This window comes from Silene latifolia, chromosome 10 (genome assembly GCF_048544455.1).
Source record: "Silene latifolia isolate original U9 population chromosome 10, ASM4854445v1, whole genome shotgun sequence".
Classification (NCBI taxonomy): Eukaryota; Viridiplantae; Streptophyta; class Magnoliopsida; order Caryophyllales; family Caryophyllaceae; genus Silene; species Silene latifolia.
The window spans coordinates 134551940-134565520 of NC_133535.1; the positions used below are offsets into that span (position 1 = coordinate 134551940).

Sequence of the window (13581 nt, forward strand, 5' to 3'; positions counted from 1 at the left end):
CCGTGTAACCTCTTACACGCAACTCAGTTTCTCCTCCAAACACTAAGAACGAATCCTTAGTCCTTCTCAAGTACTTAAGGATGTTCTTTACGGCTATCCAGTGACTCTCACCAGGCTTGGCTTGATATCGACTTGTCATGCTCAAGGCATACGCAACGTCGGGACGAGTGCAAATCATAGCATACATGATAGACCCAACAGCGGAAGCATAAGGGACGGTCTTCATGTGTTCAATTTCCTTAGGGGTGGAGGGAGACTGTGACTTGCTCAAAGTAATCCCTTGGCCCATAGGTAGAAATCCTCTCTTGGAGTCTTTCATATTGAACCGGTCAAGAACTTTGTCAATATAAGCTTCTTGACTCAATGCTAGTATCCTCTTGGACCTATCCCTATAGATCCGGATACCTAAGATTCGTTGTGCCTCTCCCAAGTCCTTCATTTGGAAGTGTTTCCCTAGCCACTCCTTAACGGAAGTGAGTGATGGAACATCATTCCCAATGAGCAATATGTCATCCACATATAGGACAAGGAATGCAACCTTACTCCCACTAAACTTCATGTATAAACACGGTTCTTCCACACTTCTAGTGAAACCGTATTGTTTAATAACATGATCAAAGCGATGATTCCAACTCCTAGATGCTTGCTTAAGACCATAAATGGACTTTTTAAGCTTACACACCTTCTTAGGGTTAGATGTATCCACAAAACCTTCAGGTTGTATCATGTACACCTCTTCTTCTAGAATCCCATTCAAGAAGGCGGTTTTGACATCTATTTGCCAAATCTCATAATCATGAAATGCGGCAACCGATAAGATTATCCTAATGGACCTAAGCGTAGCGACTCGAGTGAAGGTTTCGTCATAGTGTAAACCATGAACATGGGTGAAACCTTTTGCCACCAATCTAGCTTTGTAAACATCCACATGTTTATCCACGCCGAGTTTAATTTTATATATCCATTTACACTGAAGGGGTCGCACTCCCTCAGGTAAATCCACCAAGTCCCATACTTGGTTCTCGTACATGGAATCCATTTCGGACCGCATGGCTTCTAGCCAAAGCGAGGAGTCGGGACTAGACATGGCCGATTTGTAGGTAGTGGGTTCATTACATTCAAGAAGTAACAAAACACCATCCTCTTCGATGTTACCAAGGTAGCGATCAGGTGGATTAGAAATCCTACTTGACTTTCTAGGAATAATTACCGTTTCAGAGGAAGAGGGAATGCTATCCTTCACGTTCTCCTCTACCTCATTCTCGGTTTGTGGCTCTCGAACTTCTTCAAGTTCAAATTTTCTCCCACTCTGTCTCCTAGAAATAAACTCCTTTTCTAAGAAGACAGCATCACGAGCCACAAACACTTTGTTCTCGTGTTTATTATAGAAGTAATAGCCACGTGTTTCCCTTGGATATCCTACAAAAAGACATTTGTCAGACCTGGGTGCAAGCTTATTGTCAGACTTGATCTTAACGTATGCTTCGCAACCTCAAATACGCATGAATGACAAATGAGGGACTTTCCCTGTCCATATCTCATATGGAGTCTTATCGGCCGCTTTAGTCGGGGTTCGATTTAGTGAAAATATTGTAGACAAGAGGGCAAAACCCCAAAATAAACTAGGAAGCTCAGTTAGACTCATCATTGACCGAACCATATCAAGTAAAGTTCGATTTCTCCTTTCGGCCACACCATTTAATTGTGGTGTGCCAGGAGGAGTCCATTGTGATACTATACCACAATCTTTTAGGTTTGAATCAAATTCAATATTTAGATACTCACCACCACGGTCGGACCGTAGGGTCTTTATCTTTTTATCCAATTGGTTCTCTACTTCTTTTTGGAACTCTTTGAACTTGTCAAAAGCTTCACTCTTGTTCTTCATTAAGTAGACATACCCATATCTACTTAAGTCATCAGTAAACGTAATGAAGTAGTGAAAACCTCCTCTAGCGGTGATGGTTAATGGTCCACACACATCCGTGTGTATGAGAGCCAAAACGTCACTAGCTCGTGTCCCTTTTCCCGCAAAAGGTGCACGAGTCATCTTGCCTAAAAGGCAAGACTCGCATGTACCATAAGATTCGAAACCAAATGGTTTGAGCACTTTTGATGAAGCAAGTCTCTTAATGCGTCTTTTGTTTATGTGGCCTAAACGACAATGCCAAAGGTAGGATTCGTTTGTATCACCCTTTTTGAGCTTTTTAGTTTCCATATGATAAACGTCATTAACATCATTTAAAACATAAATGCCTCCAATTGAAATGGCCTTGCCATAAACCACATCATTAAAAGAAAAAGTACAACACTTGTCCTTAATCATAAAAGAAAAGCCTTCCGTGTCTAACGCGGAAATGAAGATGATGTTCTTAGTTAAAGTTGGTACAAAATAACACTTATTTAAATACAACTCTAAACCACTAGCTAAAGTGAGCACATAGGTCCCCACGGAAACGGCGGCTACTCTAGCTCCATTGCCCATGCGGAGATCCACATCACCATTTTTTAGTGCTTGCACGTCCCTTATACCCTGCAAATGGTTACAAAGGTGAGAGCCACATCCGGTATCAAGTACCCAAGTGGAAGTACAAGCATAATTAACGTCTATCACATAGAGAGAGGAAATCATACCAATAGGCGTCACACGCCCTTCATTGAGATCCTCCAAGTATTTGGGACAACTCCTCCTATAATGCCCCTTCCCATTACAATGGAAACATTCGGCCTCGGAGAGCTTGACACTTTTTGCCTTGGGATTGCCATTCTCAACGGCTTTCCCCTTTCCCTTGTCATTTTTCTTTGACAATTTCTTAAATTGGGACTTTTCTTTCCCTTTTCCTTTCTTGACTCCAAGAGACATGTTCTTTAACTTCATGGTTAAAACATCTCCTTTTTCACTCCCACTAGCCTCCATATCCCTCTCCGCTTGGGTGAGGAGTGCATGAATTTCATGGTAACTCTTATCCATGTCATTCATGTTGTAGTTTACCCTAAAGTGGGCAAACTTGGTGGGGAGTGAGTGGAGGATATGATCCACCACAAGAGTCTTAGGAATCTTACACCCTAGACGCTCTAGGATGTCAACATATTCTTCCATTTTGAGTACATGGGGACCAACCTTTTGGCCCCTCTCAAGCTTAGCTTCAAAGAAGCGTGCCGCCGCATTGTATTGACGGACTTTTGGTGTTTGTGAAAACATAGTGATCATACGAGTGAAAATCTCGTACGCATTTAAAAAATGCATGATAGCTTGAGCTTTGGGGATATTGACCATATCAACACATTCTTGATATCATTCAACATCCTCACATAGTCATTATAGGTGGTCCGCACCGCCGATGAAGCTCTTGCACCGGGCTCAATTGGAGGAGCATCGGTCAAGTAAGTGAGCACATTGTCGGACAACGCGGCACTTTTGATGTTGGATTCCCATTCAAGAAAGTTACTACCGTCATCTTTTAAAATACATTTGTCCATTACGGACCTTAGCCATGAATCTTTGACTAGTGAAGTAGTCGATGGAGTTGATGAAGTTGCCATTGCGAATTAAAATGCTACAACAAAAAGGAAAAATTAACATTCATTGTTTTAAAAATTACTTGTAAAAACATGTTTAGCAAGTTTTAGCATTTATATAATGACCTCCCACTAAATTATATAAATGATTCCAAGACCCAAATATTAAACAAAAATGAGCATCGCTTGGGCGAAACATCCCATAATTGCGTAAATTCGGTAAGTCACGTTGACTAATTCTACCTCTAGAACTCCCGGTCGACGAATTTCCTCAAATTCATCTACTAGCCCCGGAACACAAGACCGTCTTATATCCCGTTGAGTCCAACTAATTTTAGTGTGTGATAACCGTTTACCACCCTACTTACCCAAGGTAAAAAGAGAACACCCCGCTTGGGAGAGCGTGGCTCTAATGAACAAGAGATTCATAGGTGTTACTAATTGGTAAGGCTAATCTCAATTTTAGTTATGTGAGAGATCTTGTCAATTTAGTCATAAATTATTTATAAGTGAATTAATTCAGTGAATGTAAATGACGTGAATTGACAACCGCGAAAATAAAATGCATGTGAATGGCGATTTTGGCATGCGCGAAAATAAAACAAGCAAACATGTAAGCATATGAATAAATCCTAGTATGGCCACCTAGTTAATAAAAACTAGTCTATTACATTTCGGAAACCAACTCCTTGGTCCCTTGCCTCTTCATTCTATAAGTGGCTCTTCCTTGTGGGATTTGGAACACCTTCCAAAAATAGACTCCGTCTCGTTGTAATCCGTCTTTTGGAAACGCCGGTAAAATAACTATTACAAATAAATTACATAGCTATTCCTATTATACATTAATTAATAAAATAAATAAAACTATTAATTAATTACAAACCGACGATACGAGATCGTATTAATTACAAACAAATCGATATTCCCATTCATTTCGGGTAATAACGATTAAAATTAACTAGGCCATACTAGGTACAACAAGATAAATACTTTAAATAAATGACAATCATTCATTCAACTTAAATAAATATGCTTAAAATGCTTTAAATATGATGCCAAAATCGCCCTATCTATCATTCATTGGTATCCATCTCGGTTTTTGTGGATTTAATCGATTTTTAACATGTAAAAATCAATAATTAACTCTTAAATCTCATTTAAGTCCAAACTAATTGTCCAAACTGTTTTGAACCTCAAAATTAGGCCTCACTAATTTTATGATAAATTATTAGTTTGATTTGGTGATAATTTGCTAATTTAATCGATAAAATCATAATATTTAAGTAAAAATCCAAAATAATTGAAAAATTACCCAAAAAATTGAAACAAAAATTTTTAGTATTCTGGAACACTCCAAAGAATACCAAAATGTCAGAAAAATTACCCAAAAATTCCGGATAAATTTTGTGAAGAAAAAGATCGATATTTATCGGTTTTTAACCACTAAAACCAATAAACATCAAAACAAAGTGAAAACACACATGCAAAATCACTTTTGACATTTAAATAATATTCTTAAATGTACATAAATTTATCATGGGCAGAATCAAAAGTTTCGAAATTATGATTAATTAATTGGGTTATTTAATGGGAATACTCTGAAGTATGATGGTCCTTCTCAAATTACTCTGAACTATGAATTAACTAAGAATATTACCAACTAATGCACCCCCTCCCTTATAACAGAATTCCCCTCTTTTTTACCTGATGTAGCAGGTAATCTTAGCAGTGAGGCCCATCTTTTTTACTTAATTACAACTCCTCTTCTCTTTACATTCTAACTAGATACATCCAATTTCTCTTCTCTCTTTTTTTTTATCTTATATACAAAATCCCAATAAACAATAGCAAGTGGGTATTGGAGTGAACCATCATAAAACATGGCTATTCTAAGTGGACTGCGTGAATCCATTAAACTCCACCACCACTTTGAACCCACATGATCTACCTGTGCGCATCAACGCTCTGAAGCCGAATAAGGGGCGGAATCACCGTCAACAATAACCATACACGTTCGACGGCGCGTGGAGGATCGTCAATGAGAAAGCGTGAACGAGAAAGTTGACGCGACGGACGAAGGCGATGTATGAGAGAAGAGGCGAAGGTGGCAGTGGGGGAGATGAGGAGGGGGTGGATGAAGAAAAGTGAGGGATGACGGGGATTAGAGACGAAGGGAGGCATTGATGCTGAGATTGACTCTCTTTCTCGTTTTACAGTTGATTAACATATAACACAAAAGGGGCCTTTTGTGTTTTTGGAGGATTCTTTACAAATTTGGAGTTGGATTTGATCAATTTTGTTGTAAAGACGCAATGTTTTACTTTATTTATTTGTAAATTTAATGATTATAAGTCACACTTGAAACTATAATTTGTGCTTATATCACTTCTATGAATTCTAATTATTTGATTACACCTTGGAAATCCGGTTTGTTATGCTTTGTAAGGATTTCTAGAACGGCCAAGTTTATAAAGGTTACCACTCACGCTGACATCCAGTCTGATGGAGTTTGATTTTCAGTAATCACATTTATAATGGCGTCAGTCTGGTGTACAATGGAAGGAAGGAAGAGTAGATGAAAGGAAGAAAAGGGTAAAACAAAAAGATCAGAAGGTAATAAGGTAAGGTAGATAGAAAGGAAAAAAAAAGAAATAGGTTAATTTATCTGTTTTAAACAGAGGAAACCGGATTAGCATGTTGCCCTTCCACTTGTTCTATTATGAGGTGAATTGTACATTAGTTGGTAATATTCATAGTTAATTTATAGGTCAGAGTATTTTGAGAAGGACTCACATAGTTCAGAGTAATATCATTAAATAACCCTAATTAATTTGACTTTTATCAACTTTTATCTCATAAAATCAATAAACATGCAAAAAATTTGAACCAGCCTTCAACTTTTTGCATAAAATCAGTAGAAAACATGCATGAACTAACATAAAAAATCCATGCACCGAATCAACTTTTAACTAATTTTAGTCAATTTATTCACTAAAATGCGACATTTTGACTCGGTTTTCTACCAAAAATCATTAAAAATAGCAAAATAACTTCAAAAATCACCAAAAAATTCCACAATCCTTTTGAGATCAGTAGGTATGCATGTCCCAAAAATTTCGTGCTAAAATCTCTTCTAACACAATTTTTGAGTTTTTATAAATTATCACATACTCCCTCCGTCTCAGTCAATTGTTATCTATTCCTTTCTACACAAAGACCAATGCATGTGAAACAAACTAATAAAATAAAGGAAAAATTGCCCACTTGCATACACTAGCCACTTGTTCGATACTTGCCCAAAATAGAAATAGATAACAAATGAATGATACACCTCAAAATGGAAATAGATAACAATTCACCGGGACGGAGGGAGTAATTCATTAAAATGCTTAAAATAAACATGCAAATTACAAGCCTAAGCTCTGATACCACTTGAAAGATCATAGATCCATATTAGACTCTCTAATAAAATTAATTTATCTCATAAATTGTTATTTAGGTGATCTATGTAACATGCATGCTAATATGAAAGCATAAAAAGAAAGTATAAGGAAAAACAATTTCCTTACATTGAATTTGTGGTAAAAAGGGCACAAGCTAGTTCACCTTACTAGCTTGTTCTTGAACTTAAACCAAATGGAAGATCCTCCGTGCAAATCTTCAATAAGAAGATCTCCTTCTTGTTGCACCCAAGAACTAACCCAAAAATATTAACAAGTATTGAATTAGAACTTATTAATATTGTACCCTTGATTATTATTAGAAATATTACTAACTAATCTTAGTAATATTATTTATGTATACTAACAACTTAGTAGAGATTGATTATTATTTTTAGAGAGATGGAAGAAAAATGTTCACATGCAAGAATGTAGAGTGTAGAAGTGAGGTAGAGTGAAATGTGAACAATATATGGAGTGTATAGGAAGGGAAGTGGCGGGTGGAATGGAGTGTGGTAGTGGACAATTTTGTCTTATATTTTATCTTACATCACATGCAAAATCTAGTATAAGATAAATTATGGTAGTATACAAAATAAGGTGAAATGATTATGTGAGTAATCATCCACTACACTTATATTACACGATCCACTTGACCATTTACGGGTCCATGTTGGTTCTTATATTTGTCGCACAAATCCGTGTAATTTTATTTTAAACATCGTATCATGTTTAAATACTTCCATAATTAATTCGTCCAATTCACTCCGTAAATATACGTGTACCACTACACATATTATTTACGTACTAATATTAATCACATTAATCAATTAGTACAATTTTAGTAAATTAACAGTTAATTAACTAAAACCCGTCTCCCAAAACTTATTATTCAATTATCGCATAATTAAATAATAATCGCGCTCTCTCGAGTTCGCAACTCAAAATCTCTCTAAAAATAATCGACTAACCTCTTAGTCTATAAATCAAGGGACTAAACAAATTGTATCTCATACAATTAATTAGTTATCAATTGGGGTTCGTTCCTTTAGGTGTGACCGAAAGGGGTCAGTTGATCACCGCCGTTTCACGACAATAACGTCAAACTCTAGTCAGCCAACCGTTATCGATTTATGTTAATCAACTGACGAGGATCAAATAAATAAATATCTGATGATATTCCATTAATGAGATTTAATATGTTAACGCACTATTGTGGAGGACACTAACTCCAACACTAGTTTACAACCAACCACCTCCTTTACATCTTCCTTACCTGCCTGGTGAGTCAAATGTTGATGATTTGGATAGGACAATGCAGAGGAGGGAAGAAATGTTACACATTCTCAAGATACACTTAACTAGAGCACAGGAAAGGATGAAGTGTCTAGCTGATAATCACAGATCTGAAAGATCCTTCCTTGTAGGGGATTGGGTGTGGCTAAAGTTACAACCTTACAAGCAAAGATCTGTGGGGTGTTCTGCTCGAGATAACCATAAATTGGCTGCAAAATTCTTTGGGCCTTTTCAGGTGGAACTGGTGGTAGGAAAAGTGGCTTACAAGCTTAAACTACCTGTGGATGCTCAAATTCACCCTACCTTTCATGTGAGTCAGTTAAAGGCCTTTAGAGGAGTACTACCTGATAAACCTCATATTCCTGGCTGGTTGAAGGGTAGGCATGCTGATCAAACTTTGACTCCTCAAGCAATTTTGGACAGACGAATTGTTAAGTCTCAAAATCTGGCTAAGGTCCAATATCTTGTGCATTGGTCTGGTATGGACATGGCTGATGCTTCTTGGGAATTTGCTGATAGCTTTGAGGCCAAGTATCCTACCTTTAATGTGCAGACTTGAGGCCAAGTCTTTTCTTAAGGAGGATTGAATGATATAGGGGAATGGATCAGTGCTGACTGCTGACGTGGACTGAAGTTGTTAGGAGTTAGTTATAGTACAACTGTTAGTTAGTTGTATTAGTTTGTTACAATTGGTTATCTCTGGCTGAATGGTGGTTATCTCTGGCTGAATGGAGCAATTGGTTATCTCTGGCTGAATGGTGGTATAACACCAACTTTCACTCAGCTATACAACAAACTCCCTATGAAGTAGTTTACAACCAACCACCTCCTTTACATCTTCCTTACCTGCCTGGTGAGTCAAATGTTGATGAGTTGGATAGGACAATGCAGAGGAGGGAAGAAATGTTACACATTCTCAAGATACACTTAACTAGAGCACAGGAAAGGATGAAGTGTCTAGCTGATAATCACATATCTGAAAGATCCTTCCTTGTAGGAGATTGGGTGTGGCTGAAGTTACAACCTTACAAGCAAAGATCTGTAGGGTGTTCTGCTCGAGATAACCATAAACTGGCTGCAAAATTCTTTGGGCCTTTTCAGGTGGAACTGGTGGTAGGAAAAGTGGCTTACAAGCTTAAACTACCTGTGGATGCTCAAATTCACCCTACCTTTCATGTGAGTCGATTAAAGGCCTTTAGAGGAGTACTACCCGATAAACCTCATATTCCCCGGGTCAAGGTTGAAGGGTAGGCATGTTGATCAAACTTTGACTCCTCAAGCAATTTTGGACAGACGAATTGTTAAGTCTCAAAATTTGGCTAAGGTCCAATATTTTGTGCATTGGTCTGGTATGGACATGGCTGATGCTTCTTGGGAATTTGCTGATAGCTTTGAGGCCAAGTATCCTACCTTTAATGTGCAGACTTGAGGCCGAGTCTTTTCTTAAGGAAGATGGAATGATACAGGGGAATGGATCAATGCTGACTGCTGACGTGGACTGAAGTTGTTAGGAGTTAGTTATAGTACAGATGTTAGTTAGTTGTATTAGTTTGTTACAACTGTTATTAAGTTGTTAAGATTCTAATAACTATAAATAGAGGAATCACACATTTTAATTCATTCATTCAATCATTAATAAAAATCTTCTACTTCTCTCTCTAAAATTCCCAAATATCATATTGTTTTAGTACTCGGTTTTCCCCTAATTTGGAGGCAAGACCCTGACACTACAACATGATTCATACAAAATTGTTGCCTAATAAAAACGACGATTTTTATCGTATAATTACAACAAATTCGTGTGTCCTCTTGAGTACCGTCCTCCTCACACCTAAAGCTAATTCACTAAATAAATTATAAAAGGTTAGGTGTAAGGAGTACGGTCCTTCCGGAGGACATAAGAATTTTTCATTAAAAAAATAAAAATAAAAATAAAATAAAAAATAAAATTACAAGGTCCCTTTAACATAGTTTCCAAATTTTGACTTGTTGCGAAGGAAAAAAAAAACAAGATTGATGTCACATACCTCACATTTGTCTCAAACTGGTATGTTACCTTAATTAAGAAACCGGTTTAATGCGGAAATCACTTTATAAGAGCCGTTAGGGTTTTAGAGTTGAGGGTTTTTCAATTGTTTCTTAATCCTAACTATTTTCCTCCTGTTTATCAAACCTTTTTTGATCCCTGCAATTTCGCCTCTCTAATTTGGGCTAAAAAGGCGGCTAGGGTTTCCAATTTCTTTTGGGTTTTCCTTAATTCATCTATTAACCCACCTTCCACCACTTCCCATGTTCTATAAATTTCACCTTTTAATTTAATAATTAAGTCTTCCCACTTTCAATAATTCAATATATAATTGTTTCTTTCCCATCAAACTTGTTGTTGTAATCCCCAATTCCTTGATATTTTTTTGGTAATTGTTGTGTTAATTCAAGAATACTTGAATTTGATTACTGGTTATTAAGAAAGGTACAATCTTTCATCATTATATTGTTTGATTTGATTTGGGTTTGGCTAATTAGGGTTAGTTTTGAAGAAATCATCAATTTCTAATTACTGGGTATTTATAAAGATTGCATCTTTATGTTTTTTTGTGTTTTGATTTGATTTGGGTATTTGAAAAGATCAAATTTTTGATTTGGTTGATGTTATTTGATTAGGGTTTGGTGAAATTTAATCTGTGAAATTTAAGAAAAAAAATTATGAGTTCATCTGAACATTTCCCACAATTTGTACCCTTCCCTGATGGTGGGTTGGATTCAATGGGATTTTGGTCTCAATTTCCGGTTTCGAATGACCAATCTGATTCAAATTCTCCGTTTGATCATGATCCTCCATTGAAAAGGGCAAAAAACTCGGCCGATAATCAACCTATAATAAATCACAATAATCGTAGGTCGCCACCAAGTAATATGAATCAACCAACCGGGAGAATCTTCTTCAAGACGCGCCATTGTGTGAAATTTAGGATGGGTCAATGTAAAAATGGTGAAAATTGTAATTTTGCTCATGGTGATGATGATTTGAGAAAGCCTCCTCCTAATTGGCAAGAGCTTGTTTCTGTTCGATCCGATGATAGAGGGAATAATAGTAATAGTAATGGGAATGGGTATGGGAATGCGAACGGGAACGGGAACGGAAATGGGAATGAGAATTGGGAGGATGATGATAGGATTATTCATAAGATGAAGCTTTGTAAAAAGTATTACAATGGGGAAGAATGCCCTTATGGTGAAAGATGCAATTTTTTGCATAAAGACCCTCCAAAGTTTAGGGATGTGGCACCACCACCAAGGTTTAGGGATAGTCCAAGGGAGAGTTCTGCAATTAGTATAGGTACCACAGGGCCTCCTATGGTGCCACCTAGGATGCCTGATCAGTACGAGGTTAATAGGACGGTTGTAAATCATAATACTGGTGTTGATGCATCCAGGGGGGCTCCCAGGGCTGTTTATTGGAGAACGAAGCGATGTTCAAGGTTTGACACAACTGGTTATTGTTCTTATGGGGACACTTGCCATTATGCTCATGGGCAAGCAGGTATTTATCACTAATCCGTCAGCTTGGTTGCTTGTTACTAATTTATATGGCTATATGATCAATTGATTTGTTTCACTTGTAAGAGCTTCTCATTTGAGAATTTGTTTCTATGCTTCGGAAATGATGGTAGAAGCTGTTGATTATCGCTAGGTGATTGATCAATAGAACATGTCCAATATGTGATTACTATCTCAGCCAATTGAAACTTCTACTGATTTATGAGTTTTTCTGTAGTTCTGAACTAGTTGTATCATGCTATTCATGTACAAATGAGGTACTTTTGTTGAGTTTATATGTTGGTAGAAGAAATGGGGAATAGATGATGTCAGTAATTGTTTCCGATTGATCCTGTATAGTTAGATGTCAAATATTTAAGCTGTTTTGTTGCCGGAATGAACTTAGATGGATAAGGGTCGGGTGGTGAATTCAGAGCTGTGGTGAAGTTTTGAGCAACTTACTTGTGAAACAGTCTCTTGATCATGCCTTCATTGTTTCTTAAACTTAGCTATGTCATGCTATCTTGTAGTTTATGTCCCCGTCTTGATTTCACCAATTTGATCTAATTGGAGGTCACTTGAAAATATTTCCAAGTGACCCAATGGTTTGCTAAAATTGTCTTGGGAATAAGATGAAATACAGCAACATGACTTGTTAAACTGCATGCGCTTCTTATAATGTGAAGTAATAACCAACCGGTGATGCACTTCTCCGCGCAATTTTTCTACTATGGGTCATCGAAAAGTTGTTTGTTTGTGATTGATTATTGCTGTTGCTTTTTATTTGGGGGACTTCCCATTGGATATTTGGTTATCTGGTAGCTTTCGCTACAGTCATAATGGTTTCAAAATCCACAAGATGAAACTATGAAATCCAAACTTTTATTTCTTGCTATTATAAGTTGTCATTTCTTGAGATCCTTAAGAGGGTTTATTTCTTCATCAGAGTTGCTATTACCAGGTGGTCGTCCTGCGGATTCTGAACCGACGTTCGGGAACAATGGTCCCCTTAAGGCAGTTCCACCTGCCAGCGATCCAACTCCAGTCAAAACCGAAGCTGGTTTTGCCGCAAATGAAGGTCAGTCAGAGAAGAGCCTTTTAAAATGGAACCCAACAAAGAAGATAAATCGGATTTATGGGGACTGGCTTGATGATTTGCCTCTCATCTTGCCTAATTAAACAATAGCAAAGACAATTTCAAAAATTTAGCGGGAGACGTAGTGATTTCTATAATTTTATTTTTTTTGGTTGTGATCTTGGCCCTTAAGTTCTTGATTCGGAAATTAAGCGTGTCTATAATCTCGCATCATTCTTGAAATTGTTACTAATAAATTTACAACTGCATCTTCTGAAGCATTAATAGTTTGCTTATTTTCTCCTTTATATTTGGATTAGAAAAGATGTGTATAAATGAAAGCACAATCACAATGATTGTGTACCAATTTTGGTGTTGGGTTTTTTTGGGTTCCTTTTATATGGTTGAATATTTTTATGTATTGTGATAAATACTCGTTATTCAGCTGATATTACAGGATGCAATTCATTCTCATTCTTTCTGTAAATCATTTTCATCATTCATCATTTATTATGATTATTTAGTTGAATGGATGGATGGATGGAATTTGGAAAGAAGGGTGTGTATTTATAATGATCGACCCTCCGTTTTTGTGTAAAACCTTTACAGTGGATACTGCTTTTTTGATTTGATTTGGCCAAACCACGAACCCGATCAAACTGTTTCAAACGGGAGAAAGGATATAAACGTTTTGTTAACAGTTTAACCCGGTTA

At 37.0% G+C, this 13581-nt stretch overlaps 1 protein-coding gene across 2 annotated transcripts; it reads left to right on the forward strand.

Moving 5' to 3' along the window:
* Positions 1–10379: 10379 nt before the first annotated feature.
* Positions 10380–13341, forward strand: LOC141605986 (zinc finger CCCH domain-containing protein 39). 2 transcript variants are annotated; one of them, XM_074424943.1, is made up of 2 exons: positions 10380–11796; positions 12754–13341. In XM_074424943.1, exons 1-2 carry the CDS (start codon positions 10959–10961, stop codon positions 12969–12971), a joined length of 1056 nt encoding a protein of 351 aa, XP_074281044.1. In that variant the 5' UTR covers positions 10380–10958; the 3' UTR covers positions 12972–13341. The 2 variants fall into 2 exon arrangements, with proteins under 2 accessions (XP_074281044.1, XP_074281043.1); XM_074424942.1 differs by having other exon boundaries at positions 10425–11796; positions 12739–13341.
* Positions 13342–13581: the final 240 nt, after the last annotated feature.